The sequence below is a fragment of the Plectropomus leopardus genome, chromosome 9 (assembly GCF_026936395.1).
Source record: "Plectropomus leopardus strain MGB_pleo_1.0 chromosome 9, ASM2693639v1, whole genome shotgun sequence".
Classification (NCBI taxonomy): domain Eukaryota; kingdom Metazoa; phylum Chordata; class Actinopteri; order Perciformes; family Serranidae; genus Plectropomus; species Plectropomus leopardus.
The window spans coordinates 9084110-9103664 of NC_142184.1; the positions used below are offsets into that span (position 1 = coordinate 9084110).

The 19555-nt window shown below is 42.6% G+C and overlaps 1 protein-coding gene across 1 annotated transcript in view; it reads left to right on the forward strand.

Annotated features, from left to right (window-relative positions):
- Positions 1–19087, forward strand: part of iqsec2b (IQ motif and Sec7 domain ArfGEF 2b) — a 42922-nt gene extending 23835 nt beyond the window's left edge. The window contains 15 exon segments of the mRNA XM_042491161.2: positions 5573–5870; positions 5953–6270; positions 7264–8318; positions 8781–8942; positions 10165–10287; positions 10415–10581; positions 12192–12331; positions 12418–12543; positions 13214–13313; positions 13410–13571; positions 13722–13913; positions 14152–14201; positions 15611–16271; positions 16274–16622; positions 16624–19087. Of these exon segments, the coding sequence (XP_042347095.2) occupies positions 5573–5870; positions 5953–6270; positions 7264–8318; positions 8781–8942; positions 10165–10287; positions 10415–10581; positions 12192–12331; positions 12418–12543; positions 13214–13313; positions 13410–13571; positions 13722–13913; positions 14152–14201; positions 15611–16271; positions 16274–16622; positions 16624–16963 (4243 nt within the window). The 3' untranslated portion in view covers positions 16964–19087.
- Positions 19088–19555: the final 468 nt, after the last annotated feature.

Here is a 19555-nt window from a genome sequence, read left to right on the forward strand (position 1 = left end):
GCAAGGTCTCGCACAGAGGGGAAAAAATCAATGCTGGAACAGAATTAATTTATTTCAAGTGCTTCACCAAACTTGGAGAGTTTTAATAGGCACCTCTTAACTTTGAAATATTCTGTTTCTGGAGCACAAGTTTCTTGTGTTTTAATTAAATTCTTCTGTGGCGGTAGAGTATGGAGCTAGAACAGTGATGAATTTTGGTATCAAAAATAAAATTTGACATTAAAGAAAGGAGATATTAGCACAAAAAAAAGTTTAAGGTGATTTTATAGGCATTCAGATTTATTTTATTTTATTTTTTGGCATTGTGATGTTTTTCTGTGACTATCTTGTTTGTTTTTTTCATGTCAGTCTTTTCTCAGTGTCAGTCTTAATGTGGATTAAATGTAAGTCATGCAGTGCACGCCAAAACAGACGCCCCTTTTACACTTTCTATTTAGGGTGGAAATATTGCGCCGTTAAGCTGCTTCGCTGTTCTGTGTAAAAGGCGTGATCGCAAAATAGGTGCACAGAGTTGTCTCACCTTTAAGCCAGTAACGGAGGTCGTAACAGTGCCGCAACAGTATCTGTATAAATGACACAGCAGGCTGGACGTTATTATGCGTGGGACAGGAGTGACGTTTTGATGGCAGGAGATCTAAAAAGCAGCTAGCAGCAGTGAGCAGCTATCTTAAAGAAAAAGAACAGTTGCTGCATATGTTCATAAATTGGGAAAACAATGAGAGCTCCCCCTCTGAGGAGGAGAGGACGAGATCAGCCCCCATATAACAGAGACGTTAATTACTGTAAATGCCATGTTATTCAATTGTTATTGTTTATAAAGCGCCTCTTTTGCTTCTGCAATGCTGGCATGCTGTCTAAAATCACACACTGGAGCAGCACGATGCTGCAGTTGTTTGGTTCTCTGTAAAAATGTAAGAACGGTCTTAGTAGCAGCCCTGTGATCCTATAGCGTGATCTGTAAAAGAACGGCTTGTGTTTTGGCTTTCAGGGGAGGAGTTTCAGGGAAGGGGACTGGACAGGACTGTGTGATTTACATTTAAATAATTTAAAAAGACAATTTAGAATGCCCAAAAAATCAAAATAAAATAAAATGGAAGGAATCAAATATGATATTTTTGACCAAATAACTCGATATCAATATCACCATGATATTATAGGCTTGAGTGGTTAACGTGGGTAAAAGCAAATAATGGCACAACAAGACCAGTCTGGTAAGTTTGGAAAATAATATCTCTTTACTGTATTGCAGCCTCTAAAACCAGGTATAGAAAACACATTGATATTACTTCCAAAATGTAAGATGATATCTGGTCTCATATCACAATGTCAATATAACATCAATATTGCCCATCCCTAAGATAAAATAATTTCGTCTATTTTATATTTATTAGTAGATTTTTTTAGTGCCATTTTTCCTTTTTCAAAGCCAAATTGTATTTTTGATGCCAAAATTTGCTGTCACTGTGTTAGCTCATAGAGGAGCCCCTACAGTGGACATCACTCTTGTCTGAAGTGTTTCGATTCTTCATCATTATGAAATGTAAACATCTGACAGCTGAAGTTTATAAGAATGCTTATGGAGGTAAAATCAGTTTAATAAACAGCTGCGAATATTCAGAGACAAATTAATGAGACCAGGTTTGCACCTCCCTAATGTGGCGTCGCATGTATTTAAGATTTCAGTGCTTAAGCTGAATGAAAATACCATCTGCTCCTGCTGATGTGCACTGCAGGGAGTTACAGTGAGTCTCTTGCCTGTGTCTACCTGTTGGCACTGTGCAGAGGCACTCATGTGGCTAGTTTCCATTCCTTAAAAGGAGCCGTTTTAAGCAGCTCTGAAGAAGAAGACAGAATTTCCTATTCACACAGTTTAGACAACGTGTAAATAAGCTCTAAAAGCAGATGATTCATTCAAGCTTCCAATTTTAATGAAGTTTAGACGACGCTGTGTTTGCACGCTTCACTCCGTACAGATATTTTATCTGTTTACAAGGCAAGGAACATATAGACTGTCATTCACAACCTGCGGAGCATCTTCAACACCCACCTCAATGGCGATAACAGTTAATACATCGCCATGGCAACTACGCTTCTCGTCCTAACAACTGCCTCGCCGCCCACAACGTCCCACAGCAACCGTCACCAAGCAACCCCCTCCCGCTTCTCAGCTTCTCTATTTAAGGAGTAGAGGAGGAGGAATGATAAATGATGCTGAAAAAAACATTTTCAAGAGATGGTGCAACAACTTGTTGCTCATAATTAATTTGCTCAAAGTGGAAACAAAGAACAGCTTGATAATGTTGTGATTAATTCTCTGAAAATGGTATAGCTATAAATATGTGGTTTATATTTACACTCAGCTGTGGTGATGTGCGCTTCCCTGCAGATGTCAGGATTGTGTCCTTTATCACTGAGCTTCTGCATGACTCTCATGTTATGCAACACTATAGGGTTGTCCTCAGTGTTGTTGTTAGACTCGACAATAATTCAGCCGGGTCATTTGTTGCTTGAAAGCACAGGATGTCCTGCTGTAAGACCCTGCATTGTACAACGTTTTCCCCCTCGTCCACTCCAAAGAGCCTTTTTACAGGAACTGACACACGGTGTGTTTGTGTTTGAGTTTGACTTACAAGATCAAAATTCACCAATTAAAATACCTGCAAGTTATTTCCTTGTTCCCCAACAAGCTTTTTCCGTCTTGTCTTGTTTTTTTACCAGCAAAACACTAAGACAGGAAGTCTCTGCGATCCAACTGAACAACACAATGAGAGAGGGGGAAGGCGTTGGCTGACCCACTCAGAACCCACGCAAAAATGGTGACAGTCAACAAGCCACCATTTTAGCCCTTTTTTGTCGTCTGCCTTCATGTATGAGACTAAATGTGGGATATCCGATTTACTATACCCAGGGAGGGGCTGTTGCAAAATGATGGAAGGCCAGGGGTCCAGTTAACCCTTTGAAACCAAAGCAAATTGGCTTGATTTCTTTCAAAAACATGGGAAGAAGGCAGTAAGCAATAAAAGAAGAAGTGACCTAAAAATCAGCAAGAAATTAGGTAAACATACAAGAAAAAAAAACAAGAAAAATGAAATTAAACAAGAAAGAAAATGACCTGGGAAAAAAGTCACAATTCTGTAACATTATTTCAAATCGGTAATTATGATAATTATTTTAATTGTTTCCCTAGCTTTGTCTAAATCATTTTCTAAATCTATGAATTGTTTTGCAATTTGTGCAACATTTCTTACATAGTTGCATATTGCATGTTTTTAAAAGAAATCACACCAACTTGCTCAGGGTTCAAAGGTTTAAGCACTTGTGAAAGGCATCTGAAAGCAGCGCAAGAAAAGTGATGTCGCGCCAAGTTTCAAAGGGTTACTATACAAACATTAATAATAAATATATAAATAATTGGCCTGGACCTCTGTCCGACTTCTCCCATGGAACTTTATTTTGATAAACAAGCTCGACTGGAGCGGCAGTAACTCAGTCTGTGGGGACTTGGCTCGGAAACCGGTGGTTTAAGTCTGAACAGACCAAACATGGAGTGTGGACTGGTAGCTGGAGAGCGGCCAGTTCATGCTCCGGAGCACTGCTGAGGTGCCCATGTGCAAGGCACCGATTCCAAAACTGTTCATGGGCAGCCCCCTCGCTCTTACATCTCCCCATTAACCCTTTTAACACCTATCCTCTACCGCTCTTCCTGAGGTTTCTTCCTCTTTTTTTTCCCCGTTACAGGGGTTCTTTTTGGGGAGTTTTTCCTTGGGTGATGTGAGGGTCGAAGGGCAGAGGGATGTCGTACACTGTAAAGCCCTCTGAGGCAAACCATGTTTTGTGATAATGGGCTATATAAATAAAACTGACTTGACTTGACTTGGATCGATATCAGTTCTCTTGTGCTGCATTCAGACGCCTTTTACTAGCATTTAAAGCTATGAAACCTGAAAAAACTGGTTTGATTTCTTTCAAAAACAAGAAGGAAAGACATAATGAGCAACTTGGCAAGAAAATGAGTGAAAAGTGACAAGGAAATATTCTGAAAATATGCAGAGTGGAACTATTAGATATGATCAAAAAACAAGAGGGAAAAATGTCCTAAAACTCTACATATTATTTATTTATTTATTTGATATTGTGTTACAGAAACTAAATGTATTTATTTTTAGCATATTCTTGAGTGTTTTTTTTTTAAATTTAGGTAGTTCTTTTGTTCTAGTTTTTGTTCTTATTTTCATATCATTTTCTTCCAACCTTTTACTAATATCTGGACCATTTCTTGTTAAGGTACTTGTTGCCCTGCTCATGTTTTTGTTGTTGTTCTTGTTGGGGTTATTTTTTATTTATTTATTTATTTATTTATTTATTTTGCATTTTTTGCTTTAGTTGACAGGACATAATGTAGAGGGGGAGAGGAGGGACGACTTGTAGTTTTTAGAAGAAATCAAGGCACTTTGCTCAGGTTTCAAAGGGTTAATGCATGTGTTGCATAGGTTGCAACAGGTGTGTGTGTGTAATTTGTGAAAAAAAATGAATTACTCAATATTATCATATTATTCTATATTGAAGCTTTTTATGCCCTCTAGTATGTTGTTTGTATTAAAATACAAATAAATGAATAAATCCCACTCACCACCCTAAGTTGAGAATCAGGGGCCAAAACTATGCAAAAGGTATAAACCATACAAAAATGCAAGATTTGCGTGTTGCATGTGCTAAATGCAATGCTCCCACACATTCCTGACCCCGGCTCTGCACTGACCTGTTATGGGACAGCTGTCAGGAGGGGTGCGGCTAACACAAGGAGGAAATGTAGGCAGGAACATGTGACTGTAGTTGTTCTCCAAACAGAGCCTGACTATTTGACTTGTGGTGGATCTTGTCGCCGGAGGATCTCTGGATGCGTTTTTTGGTTGTTGCTTTGCTGTTGATGAAGTTTCTCGGCTGCAGGTGCTTTCAGCTGTGTGAGAGTGAGGGTGAATCTCAGAGGAGGTGTGCTTTGTCATGTGTTTTGTCCCACGATATTTCCACAGTGAGCTGAAGTGCCTGTTTCACACCTGCTTTGAACGTTACACCCTGGTCTTTCCTGTCAGTATGGTGTTGCTGGTATGTGGCGTTGGAGGAGTGTGTTTTCGTGGTTGATGACTCCTCAAAATGTGCTGACACTGTTGTGTTTGTCACAGAGGAAGACGGCGAGAGGCAGGCACAGGCGAGCCGTAGTACTATATTAACTCATCCTCCTGACTCAATAAAAGAAGATCGGGGTCAGAGACCTTTTATTGGATCATCAACTCTCGTTGTAGATAAGGAATGTTGTGCGATTTGGCACCGCGTTAACGCACGACGAGTGTTAGTTGTTGATCATGAATTCCTCCAAGAGATGGTTACCCTCTCGCCGCTCTCAGGTTTACATGTAAGTCCTCATGTGAAAGCTCTTCTGCATGCTTTAGTGAACCTCCTCGATCACTCATTTAGTCTCTAATTTGCACTTAACACTCCAAAGTGCTTCTTGTAATATTTTGTCAAGCGCCTTATGACTCATTCTAAAAAGCTGCTGCTTGTTTTTCTCCTGCAGTGTGGAGGGGGATTCCCAGTGTCCAGAGACGGGCACCCACAAAGACAGCTCATTCAGCCAGACGCCTTACCTGCGCGGCTCGGAGCGCTACACTGACAGCAGCGCCAGCAGCGCACCGTCAGGATCCAGGGACCCTTCGTGCGTGTCGGCCTCCAGTTCGGCCAGCTTGGCCTGGGCACTGCGGACACGCCACCAACCTGCGAGTCTGGCCCTCCGCAAGCAAGAGGAAGAGGAGAATAAGAGATGCAAGGCGCTTTCAGACAGCTATGAACTCTCCACGGATCTGCAGGATAAGAAGGTAACAGTGTTGCAAATGTTCTTTGGTGTGTCCTAGCATCATCAAATAGTAAATGGATAATGATTGCTTTGTTTCCCCACAGGTGGAGATGCTGGAGAGGAAGTATGGTGGTTCCTTTGTAAGTCGCAGAGCAGCCAGGACCATTCAGACGGCCTTCAGACAGTATCGCATGAACAAGAACTTCGAGCGCCTCAGAAGCTCCGCGTCGGAGAGCCGCATGACACGCCGCATCATCCTGTCCAACATGAGACTGCAGTATTCATTTGATGAGCGACAGCCTCAGCAGCAGGCCCAGACGCAGACCAACTTCACCCACAGTGTGGCCATAGGGCCTCCTCATTCCCCCGACCCGGACCGCCCAGGAGACTACACCCACCTAGAGGACTCCTTCTCCAAACAGGTGACAGTGTTTGATCATTTATATAACTCTATCTGGCATCAAAGTCTCAAAGGGCTTTGCTGTGATAGAATAAACAAACAAGAGAGAAAGAGAAGCAAAACTTGAAGGACCAGTGTGTAAGATTTTGGGGGATTTAGTGGCATCTAGTGGTGAGGATTGCAGATTTCAGCCAGCTGAAGTTTTTTTTCTGTTAGCCGAATTATCCACAGAGGTTTTTTCTGTCCAAAACAAACAGATCAGGCGATCTAAAACTGTAAAAACACTCAAAAAAGCAGATTCATGTTATAATATTAGTGTTTCTCCAATGCTGTTTGGCATGTTGAAGAAGTCCATGCTAATGCATGCTTATCTTTTTTCTCTGATAACTTAAGATCCAGACGTTCATGAGGTTTTTACTAGGAGCCGAATTATCTGCAGAGATCTCCTCCTCTCCAAAACAAATGAACCTGGTGATTTAAACTGGTAGAAACACTGAAAAAAACAGTTTCACATTAAAAATCAGTGTTTCTTTGATGCTCTTTGGCATGTGGCCGACGAGCTGCTTACTCTGTGCTAGCTTAGCTTTTTTCTGATTGAGACAATAAGGAGGTGTTCATTGGGAGCTGATTTATGTGCAGAGGTCTCCTCCTCTCCAAAACAAACGGACTGGGTGATTCAAACCAGTGACAATGCTGAAAAAAGGGGTTTTAAGTAAAAAATCTGAGTTTTACCTACGCTGCTGAACGCTGAGGGGCTGCTGATCTAAAACATGAATGGATTGCACCCTATATATCTTATCTCATTCTCAGGTCACGAAAACCCAACAATTCATAGTTTTAGTGATTATACACCAAAGAAAACATAGTTATTATATTATATTCTATTTCTACCAATATATATCCCCCTAAACCCTACACACTGGACCTTTTAGACAATGAAATGCACTATAATAATAAGTTTTACTGTCAGACATGAGGGATGCTGATGTCCTTCCCCACTTTTTGATCCCTACAGGTCAAGTCCTTGGCTGACTCCATAGACGACGCTCTTACCTGCCGCACGGGTCGCAATGACTCCCAGGAGGGCAGCAGGGAGGGCGGCGGGATCAGTGAAGACTTTGGAGAGTGCGTGTGGAGCAGCAGCAGCAACCCCTCCTCCCAAAGAGGTTTGGGAGAGCGAGCCAGGGGTGCTGGAGGGGGACTCAGTATGCATGGCGACAGCACCGCCACCTCATACAGCGACGTAACCCTTTACATGGATGATGGCATGCCGTCATCCCCGCTGTCCCTTGATCGGGCCCCCAGCAGCACAGATACAGAGTACTGGGGCCCTGGCACTGGTGTCGGAGGACGTGAGGACAGCAGGGACACTGAGGGAGGGGGTAGCAGTAACAGTCGGCGCAGCACCCCGTGCACCGAGTGCAGGGACTATCGTCTAAGGGGCGCACATCTGCCTCTCCTCACTATCGAGCCGCCCAGTGACAGCTCGGTGGACATGAGCGACCGCTCGGATCGTGGCTCTCTGAGCAGACAGCTGGTCTATGAGCAGGAGTCCGGGGTAGGGGCTGGCTCCCCTCAGGGAACCCTCAAACACTCCCCCAACACGGGCACCCGACCCACCTCCACGGCCGCTGCCCAGGGTCAGACCCGAGCCCCTGGCAGACCCATACCCACACACATCCCTCACCAGGTGGCGGCACATCACCACCATCACCACCACCCGATCCACCACCATCAGTACCCCGACACGCCGTCATCCTCCTCCTCCCCCCAGCAGCCTCCCACCACCCCTCTGTCCTCCTCGTCCTCCACAGCTCTGCCCCCCGGAGGTCTGGAGCAGCCGTGCTGCTCAGACGGAGACAACGACTCGCTCAACTCCACCACCAACTCCAACGAGACGGTCAACTGCAGCTCCGGCTCCTCGTCTCAGGACAGCCTGCGGGAGCCTCTGCCGCCTCTGGGGAAGCAGACCTACCAGAGGGAAAGTCGCCATAGCTGGGACTCCCCTCCCTTCAACAGTGATGTGGTGCAGAGACGGCAGTACCGCATAGGGCTCAACCTCTTCAACAAGTAAGATGCCTGCAGCGCTAATAAACAGAGAACGTTTTTACAGCGATTTTGCCATTAAAGCAACAGTTAATTACTTTTATCAAAAGTATCTCTTTGTCATATTTTCTGAAACTTTTACTTTAAACACACAGAAGTACACAAGAAAGATAATCTGTGAAAAAAATCATGTAGTAATGAGAAAGTTCTTTTTCATTGATGATTCCTGTGACATCCCATATTTATTCCAGCAGCTTTAACACTCTGCACCATTGCACACTTGTTTCCAATTGTGTTGCTGTTGTTTTTGTTTTTTTTTATAAATACAGATACTTTGTAATATATTTTAACTCTTTAGTAGTAATAGTGGTCAAATGTTTATCTTTTTCTGTCGAGCTTTGATGTTCTTATCTTTAACTGTATGCCCCCCAAAAAATCCTTGTTTGTGTTCACACTTGGCCATTAAAACTGATTCTGACTCTTCAGGAAGCCAGAAAAAGGGATCCAGTACCTGATAGAAAGAGGTTTCGTGTCGGACACTCCGGTTGGGATCGCTCGCTTCATCCTGGAGAGGAAAGGCCTCAGCAGGCAGATGATTGGAGAGTTCCTGGGAAACAGACAAAAACAATTCAACAAAGATGTTTTAGAGTGAGTATGGGAGTCGAAAGCACCGAAGAGATTATCAGCAGGGTGTTTTTAGTTGTTTTTAATATGTTATATCAGAGAATATATGACAAAAAAGATCCAGATGAATGTAACTGGACAGCATTTATATAGAGCTGTAGTAGTCTTATCCACCACTCAAAGTGCTTTACAACACAAGCCAGCATTCACACATCACACAGCGGTGGCAGAGGTTACCATGCAAGGTGCCACCTGCTTATCAGGTGCAGTCACCATTCACATGCACACTCACACACCAGATGGAAGCCATTTAGGGTTCAGTATCTTTTGCAAGGACACTTAAACATGTAGACTGCAGGGATAGAACCATTGACCTTGTGATTAGCGGACGTTATGAACAACTATATCTTCATTAGGGAGCGAAATGCCAAGTGTGAATGGATGCAACCTTGAGGTAAACCCATAGATATAAAATGTGGGTTATTTATGTCAAATATCATTTTATATCCAAGGGCAAATCCAGTCCCCTCCACACATGCATACACATCAGTCAATCAATCATTCGTTTTTATATATATATATTTATATATATTATATATATATATTTTTATATAGCACCTTTCAGTCAAATCAAATGCAAGTCAAAGTGCTTTACAAAACAAGAACAACACAAGAATTAAGCAAAAATTTTAAAATTTAATATTTTAAAAATTAGATTAAGTATAAACCATAAAACTGTGATAGTACATAAAACCCAGAGTAAAAAGATAGGCTTTTGGTTTATGTTTAAAAGTATCGATATCTCCAGCTCCTCTCAGATCCTCTGGCAGGCTTTTTGCAGCATTTTGGAGCGTAATAGCTAGAATCTCAAAATGTTTTAGTTCTACTCCTCAGAAAAGCTAAAAAAGAGAAGTCGGAAGATCTGAGGGGCCTTCCTGGTTCATAAACTAAAATTGTCTCTCAGATGTCGTCAGGCACATGGCCATGCTTTGCCTTATATACTAATAAAAGAATTTTAAAATCAATGCAAAAACTAACAGGCAGCCAGTGTGACTTTTTTAAAACAGGCGTAATTTGTGCTCTCCTTCTGGTCTCAGTCAGAACTCGTGCTGCAGATTCCTGACTCAGTTGAAGCTGATTAATGTTCTTTGGTAGACCAGAAAGGAGAGCGCTGCAGTGGTCTAGCCTGCTCGTTATAAAAGCGTGCGTTTTCTCATACACATGACCTCTGCTGTGTGTGTTTCAGCTGTGTGGTGGACGAGATGGACTTCTCAGGGATGGACCTGGACGACGCTCTCAGGAAGTTCCAGGCTCAAATTAAAGTACAAGGAGAAGCCCAAAAAGTGGAGCGGCTCATTGAGGCCTTTAGGTTCGTGTTTTGTATACAGTGACTTTACATAAGAGAAGGCTCTGAGTGATAGACAGCTAGAGATCTGCTGGATTTTATCAGCTGTGGCTCCAGTGTGAAAATGTAAATGCGTTTTTGTCTTTTGCAGTCAGAGATACTGTGTGTGTAATCCAACGCTGGTTCGGCAGTTCCAGAACCCGGACACCATCTTCATCTTGGCCTTCGCCATTATCCTCCTCAACACAGATATGTACAGTCCCAACGTCAAAGCTGAGAGGAAGATGAAGCTGGAGGATTTCATCAAGAATTTGAGAGGTGCCAAGAAATACACGTACACTAACTGCATATATTAGGCAGTAAAAGTAGTTAATGACATCTTTCTTTACATGTTGTTTTTTATGGAAACAAAGAGGCAGAATATAATGAACATTCATAATTGCAATTAAAATTTTACACGTCAGTATGCATTAGATTGGCAAGAGTGTTTAAAGTCCAAATTTTAAATTGCTTTTTTTTGTCTGTTACAGCATCATATCTGCTGAGTAAATCACTAAAAAATAAATGTATTTCTTGCAAACTTGTATTGCATGGATTGACAGAATGTTGTTCCGGTATCTATTTTCGTAGACGGAGACCTTTTTTTTTATACAGCGACTCAAATTTAGCATAAAGCAGTAACGTCAGCGATCTGTGACAGGCAGAGCAGACGGTCACACTGAGCCAGACAGCAGCCTGCAACACAAGGGCCACAGACTCAGAACAACAACCCACACTGGCTTTCCTGCTACCATCTTGCTCTTATTTAACTTGCAAACATGAACACACGTCTGTGTCCTGCGCCACAGTTTGTCAAACATGCAACCATTTACAGGGGAATAGTGCCTCGCTAATATCAGTTAGATAGCGTATGAAAAGAATACAAAATGACAATTTTATTTTTATTAGTATAGATGTGTTATGTTGAATTTCTGAAGAAAACGTTTTTCTCACATACCTCCACTGTCAACAAAGGATCCAAAAACTCCAAAAATTGGAGTAAATGGGGCTGCATTCAACAACAGCAAAAACTTGTGCTGTAAAATCCAAGTCATGTTAATCCAGTCATATGCGTACTTCCAAAATGCATTCATTTTTTCTTCAGTCTTACTATTTTGAATACTTCCTCAAAAACAGTCTCATACACGGATGAGTAGCACGCCTGTGCAAGCATGTGCTATTATGCGGAAGTGTATTAAATAGTCATGGTTTAGCAAAAACGAATGTTTGGGAAGAACTGAGCATACGGCTGGATGACTGAGACTTAGATTGTACTGCACAAATCGTGTTTTGTGAGAGTTTGTAAATAGATGTTTAGATCTAGTTTTGCTGTTAGTTGCCACAGCTTCTATTTACTTGCATTCATCAGGAATTTTCTCCATTTTTGGATTTTTAATTGTGTGGAGAGCAATGTTTTTTTTCATGAATTCAATGCAACACAGGATGAGTACTGGATATACAAAATGATCATTTTGTGGGTGAAATAATCCTTTATATGCTCAGCAGCAGCACATTAAATAACATCTTAAGTCTGGTGTGGTTCCTACGCTTCAGTAACACTAACAACATGCTGTCTGCCCATGACATGCAGGCTACAGAGCAAGTTTGTTTACTTTGTCCCTCGCTTGACAGTGTAACACTGACGCTCTGGTAGCCTGCCAGCTGCTGTCAGTCAACACAGCCACTAATACGCCCCTCCAGCCGGCTCAGATGAATTTCTAATATTTTTATTTAAAAAAAAAAAACAGATCAGTATTATTTTCGACTACAAACAGACTACTAAATGTGATTTCAGTTGGACTTTAACTGTTGTAAAAACCTGATTGCACTGTGCGGTTTTGATAAACATCATTTCCTTAAAACCCTCCCTTTCCTTGCCCCCCCCTCAGGCGTAGACAATGGTCAGGATATACCCAGGGACCTGCTGGTTGGGATCTATCAGCGGATACAGAAATGGGAGCTGCGGACCAACGACGATCACGTGTCCCAAGTTCAGGCAGTGGAGAGAGTCATTGTGGGCAAGAAGCCTGTGAGCAGCACAACAGTACTTTGCCAAATGTTGCCACTACTAGTTTAAAGTTCACTTATTTATTTGTACTGTATTTGTCTATATAGGTGCTGTCCCTCCCCCATCGTAGGCTGGTGTGTTGCTGCCAGCTCTACGAGGTCCCCGACCCCAACAGACCTCAGAGGACAGGAGTACACCAACGAGAGGTCTTCCTCTTTAATGACCTTCTGGTGGTAAGACTCACATTCATCTCTTTTTAAGACATGGCACCTATGAAATCTGTTTAATTTAAAGGGCCAGTGTGTATGATTTAGGTGGATTTAGCTGCATCTAGTGGTGAGGACTGCAGATTGCAACCAGCTGAAACTTCTCCAGCTTAGAGTTCCTTCAGTGTTCAGGAGGTTTTCACTGGGAGCCAAATTATCTGCAGAGGTATCTGCTTCTCCAAAAATAAAAAAATAAAATAATAATAATACATTTTATTGATAAGCACCTTTGAAAGCACTCAAGGACAGCTTACAAGACACAGTTAAAAAACAAGCAGCAATGCATCCACACATCATAACGTCAAACAATCATTAATTAATAGCGTAAGTTAATATAATAACTTGATATTATCATTGGTGTGTTTTCAAACTGGATCTGAAGGTGGAAAGAGTGTCAATATTCTGAATGTCTTGGGTCCACTGTAGAAACATGGTGCGACATGGTAATCTCTGTAGACGAAGACCTGTTGTTTATGTAGATATAAATGGTTTTTTCTAAGGTAACAGAAACACGATTCTGAAGGAAAAATACTCATCATGTCACATGTTCTTTCTGCCCATATATCCTCCTTAATCCTACACACTGGACCTTTAAAAGACATTGTAAGTAAAATATCCCATCTATGTTGTGCATCAGGTGACCAAAATCTTCCAGAAGAAGAAAACCTCAGTGACTTATAGTTTCAGACAATCTTTCCCTCTGGTTGAAATGCAAGTGCACATGTTCCAGAACTCATGTAAGAAGCCATTTTTTAAAATTTTGCACATTTCAGCTTTTCTTAATCACCCTCTATGATTATTAAGTGTTTTATTTCTCTCTCTGCATCTCTCAGACTACCCTCACGGTATACGCCTGACCTCAGCAGTCCTGGGTGGGGAGAGGAAGGTTCTTATCGTCTTTATGGCACCCAGTCAGCAAGACCGCACCCGCTTTGTTAGCGACCTCAGGGAGAGTATTGCTGAAGTGCAGGAGATGGAGAAATACAGAGTGGAATGTAAGTACCCCATCTACTGGTCGGCACTGTGAACTACAACTTCAGTAGGCGTGATGATTGTTGCTGCTAGTGGTTTAATGCTTTTTCCTCTGCGCACACTTTCTCCCTCTCATTTTAAATTCCCCATGTGCCCTTTGTGTTTATTTACAGCCGAGTTGGAGAAACAGAAAGGTGTGATGCGGCCCAGCTTGCTCACTGGAGGTGTGGTTGGAGGCGTAGGTGTGAAGAGCGATGTTGTGAATGGCACCCTGGGAAGGACAAGTTTTGATGACAACTGCTCGGTGGGTGAGGGTCTCAAACGCACGGCGCTCAGCTCATCTCTCAGGGACCTATCGGACGCAGGTGAGGAAACTAGACCCTTAGAGACAAGGTTCAATTATCATTTCCTTCCTGTCAGCCGGGTGGAACTGATTAGCACAGCTTCGACAATGAATTTTTGTCTCTGTTACTCCATCCTGTTCCTCTTTCTCACCTTCAATCAGACGCAGCTTATGCAATTTCTATCTTTTTCAAAACACCTGTCAACAAACTTTCCCATCTTCCTCTCTTTGCTAACCTGACTCTTCCTGGTGGGGTGCAGGGAAACGTGGTCGCAGGAACAGTGTTGGTTCTCTGGACAGTACCATGGAAGTAAGTCTCAAAGACTAGATGTTGACCCTTTAACAGACCTGCTTTTCCCCTCACTGGTGTCTCATCTTCCCGAGCATGCTCAGTGTGTGCATATAGATGGTACGTATGTGTACATGCATGAGTCCATGCATGTGTCCATATGTACCTGTCCTGCACTGAAACCTTTTGCATGGCTGTTCATACTTGCCCAAGCATGTTCCTCACCTCCTACAAATATGTCCTGCATGATTAATTTGAGTAAAAACAGGAGCTTTAGTGCAATCTTTAAAGGGACAGTTTGCCCCCATATTAAAAAAAATACTCACTTTTCATCTTACCTATTGTGCTATTTATCAACAGGGTTTCCAACACATTTATTTAATATTAATAATAATAATAATAATAAACTTTACTTGTATAGCAGCATTCATAGAAGATATGCAGCCCAATCTGTTTTAAAAACAAAGAAATTACATGCAACAAATGCTCCGCACAAAAAGACACGGAAGACATAAAGACATAATAAAATCTGCATGATCAGAGTAGAATACACACAATGCATCCTCACATGGATAAAACCCACTTGGTAAAACTAGTATAAGTAAGATTTAAAAAAAGGATCAAAATTGAATGCACAGAATGCATAACATAAGATGGAAAATGAAATTTTTTTGAAAATTTTTTAGTTTTGGAGCTGGATCGTCATTAGGAATGTTGTTATATACCAAAGAAGGCAGATCAGTTATTCACCCCTTGAGTCACAAAATGCAGCTGGGTTGAAAAAAAAGAACTTATGGAGAGTGCTGCCTGTGCTGCATTCACAGACCTGCAAAAACCTCTGATTTAGAGAGGGGACACAGAATGATTCAAAAGGGACACAAACAGTTTGCTGTTGTTTGCCCTGAACTACACCTGTCAACCATATCACCACGCAGAAAGAAGCATACATTCTGTCATGTTGTCAGACAGCGTGTGAACATTTAATTGCGTCCTTCTCGGCTGCCTGAGCTGTAACGTAAGTTAGCTCAGTGGTGCTAGGTGAGTTAACAGTAGATACACACTTCCTTCTGCACAGTTGACGGGTGCCGTTTGGCAGAAAGAAAATAGTTCCAATATGAAACTGCCCATAACAAGGTCTGTGGATTATCTTCAGTAACCAGGCCATGATTCCTGGAAAGAGACATCGCTGTTGAGTTTTTCAAATGTATTCTTTTTCTGGCACTTTGAGCACCACAAGCCGAGTGCCATCTAGTTCCATTAAATCATCTTTACCGCTGATAATCTCCAACACTCAGCAACTCAAACCTAAATAATTCAGTTTGAAAAAAAAAGCACTACAGGAAAGAGGAAAGTTTGTATTTTTGATTTTGGGGTGATCTTTCCCTTAAAGGGATTTTTTTCTTTATCATGATGATGCTTTATCCTCCCAGGGCTCCATCATTAGCAGCCCACAGCCTCACCAGCGCTACCCAATGCCGGGCGTGATGCCTGGCTGCTACGGAACAGAAGACTTCCGGCCTCATCGCCCCATCCTGAGCCCCGGATCGGGGGTGGGGGGTGGGCCGGGGCAGCAACATACCACTGCTGGGACAGGAGTTGGGGGAGTCTCCAGCAGTGTAGAGAGAGCAGGAGCGGGGAGCGGCCCTGGGGGGAGCAGCAACAACAACAGCGGCTCCTTCCTGGGCTCCCTATTCGGCAGCAAACGCGCCAAACCACCAGGGCCCCTTATTCCACCGGGTCCACCCTACCCCGCACCTGTACCCCCACCGACTACGGGAGGGCCCCCTCCTCACTCCCCTTCATCGCTGTGCCAGCTGGACGGGGGACCCTCCAAGATCCAGGCGCTGCACGCACAGTACTGTCACGTGGCCACCGTGCAGCCGCCACCACCTTACTACCATCACCATCGCTACCACGTCCAAACTGCCCCGCCTCCTTTGCAAGGAGTGCCCCCTCATACTATACAGAGAGGCCCTCTACCCTGTCGGCCACCGCTTGGCCCCCCGCACGCCCAGCACCCGCAGCTGGCCCATCTCTCCCAGCTTTCCCAGCATGGGCTTCCGGGTCGTTACGCCAACATGGTGGTGGGATGTCCCCCCCCCCTTTCTCCTCTCTCCCAACATTCCCAGAACCCACAGTTCGCCCTGTACCACGCGCAGCCTACACACTCTATCAGAGGGGCCGCCGTCCCTGGTACCAAACTACCGCTAACCCTGTCACACTCCCACCCGCACCCCCACGCACACTCCCAAACCCACCCCGGACACGTGCACACACCACACCCTGCCAGCCACTCCACCCACCAAACACATTTCATATTCGGCACTCTGCCCCACAACCTGCCGTCCGCCTCCGTCAATGCGCATCACGCAGCGTCCGTCGCCCAGTATCTGCCCCAGTACCCTCCTCTCTCTTCTATCCCCTCCCCACCACACTCCCCTTTACCCCCCTTCGTCCCCCCTTACCCCTCTTACACCTCTCTCCCCTCACCCCCCCCAGCACCCCGGGCAGCCTCAGCAGGGGCCGCAGGTGACGGGGGCTGGAGCGACAGGTACAGGGGGCAGCTCCAAATCCAAGCCTATCAACCGGATAAGTACCGTGGTGTGAGCAGGATGGGGGGCCCCAGGGGTCAGAGGTCAGATTACAGAGTGGAGGAGGTTGGCAGAACGAGGTCCAGGACCAAGTCTGCCCGGACAGAAAGTAACAGCAGCAGCGCTAGTGACAAGAGGAAACGCAGTTTGCTTCGTCTCTGTTACTTTCACCTCCGTTTCCCACACATGTAGGTGGAGATAAAGAGCACAGCTAGAGTTAAACAGCATGTGCACACGTCTTTGAAACCTGCACATGAATAAACACAATATATATAAAAAAAAGTCTATAGCCATATAAATTAAGATGAAACTAAATCTATATCTAGATATATTGCCTCAGTTTTAATTGTTTGAAGTCTAGTTGAGTCTGTATGAGACTATTTCTATGTACAGTACCACGATGTGATCATGTGACACTGGAAAAACGGAGACCATATATATCCAGCTGCTTACACTGGGATGTAAATAAACCACCGAACGCGTTCCAGCAGAGTTTGGCATTAAAAAGAGCAGAGAGTTGCAAAAAATGTCCCTTGACTTTGCAATAATTTACTTGGCTTCATGATGTCTCCGTCCATTTTTGCAGGTTGCTGACAGGCATCTTTTTTTCTAAAGAAGACCTCAGATGTGTTGCTTTGTCTTAAACTTCTAAAAAAAAACAACAACCAGTGCACGGTTTCCTGACAGTCTTTTGCTTAATGGTCTTTTACATGTCGACAGGAGCCACCTGGCTTTATAATGCATTCCTTGTGGGGTACGGGGAAATTAACGACACAATCAATAATATATTTTGAATGTTTCTGAAGCTTCTCGCTGTTTTATCGATATTATAATATACCTGCTATGAGTATGATGAATATTGTACGATAATTGTTTTGATCAGTGATTAATTATATCAGCAGATGTTTGTACATGGTTATAGAGAGTATATGCACATATAAATCCCCTCGGTTTTGCCATAACCACTCGAGGGTGTTCCGATATGTGAAGTGTGATTTATTTCCATAGTACCATGCTTTCCATTGAGTTCATCTTTTTAATAATTAGTATTATTGGTTGTTGAAAATAAGTTTTGTTCAAACTGATTTGAACACCAACAATATTCCTTCTTTTCTGTTTTTGTTTGATGTGAGCAAACACAATTTCTCAAATGAGGGTGACTAACAAAACTTGAATTTAAAGAATAGATCTGGGTGCATGTTTATTTTATTTTATTTTTATATTTATGAGGCTCCCATAATTGGAAAAAGGCTTGAACAGAAATTGGATTCCCTTATGATTACGCAGGGTGCCTGTGCTCACTTCTTCACAGTCATCAGATTTAGTCATTGTGTGTTTTTCTATGTTTTGAAGAAGCACGCTTTTACATGAAGGTTTTGTGGTTTTGCACACGTGATGTCTTAAGTCAGAAATGGCCGCCTTCTGATCCTCCCTCTTCTGCCACTTTTTCAAATCTCTTATTACGTTTTTGATGCCATGGCATCTCGCTGAGGGCTTCTTGTTTAAAACTGAAACAAGAGTCAAGAATGTAAAATAGCCTGCAGGTACATAATGTATTTCCCCTTTTTTTTTCTTTCTGTGGGCCTCTTGTGCAAGTGTTTCCCCTTTTGCTACTGCAATTTTTGAGGTTGTAATTGAGCGCTGATGTCGTTTACCTTCAGTGCCATTGATTACCAAGGGAACATATATTCTGATTTAGGAAAGAATGAATGAGTGAGGACAAAGTAAAGAAGTAACAAACCACTGAAAGAAACAGCGGAGTTCAAGAAGATCTCAACAAAAAAATGGATTTTAAGGAGGTTCGGAGAGAGTCGAGAATGTCCGATGATTTTATAAGTATATGTTGGCTAGCCTTTTCTTTTTATTGTCCTTTTTTGACTCTTCTTGCATGAATATATCTGCACTTATTGAATAGATTGTACTGTATAAATCTGAATGTACATACTATATTATACATAGGCTTCTTATCATAACTATGGGACAAAGTACTCCCATTCTGTATTCAGGTGCGTGCATGTGAGTGCCACTAAGTATGTACATACAAAAAGAGGGACAGGGATAGAAGACGTTGGCCATAAAGGAATATTGACTTCTTTTTCTTTTCTTATTATTTCTGACTGAAGGTGAGAGAATGAGTTACCATGATCTAAATTAAAGCCTAAAAAAAGTTTATATGTCGGCGCACTTATTGATATCATTTAAAAACAAATGATTTCAATTTTTTTCTTTGTGTATGTATTATGTGTACTGAAAGAATAGAGAATTGAGATGTGAATATTTATTGCTTCTGATAAATTAAAGTGTCCTTGCAGTGAATTGGTCTTTGTGTGCTTTTTACATGCCTAACAATACAATACGATGCCATACGATACAATATGATTCGGTACGAAACGAAACGATACGATACACATTACTGTCCCAGTAGCGAAATTTATTTTGGACTCTGATGCTGCACTCACAAATGCCTTCACAGTCCCAATCACACAAACTACATATGAACAAACCATCTACTTCCACCATTAAATTGCTCTAAATAATGAACTATTTGTAACATAATAACATTGGTTAACATTACTAGATGGGGCAGCAGCAGCTTCGGGAGGTAGAGCTGGTTGATCCACAGCTCCTCTAGTATCCTCCAAAGTATTTTTGGGCAATATACTGAACCCCAAATTGCTCTGTGAGTGTGTGTGAATGTTAATTTTAATAATAATCATAATAACAAAAAAAAAGTTTTAAAAAACAGGGAACTGACTGGGATAAGTGTTTGAAAATTATAATAAT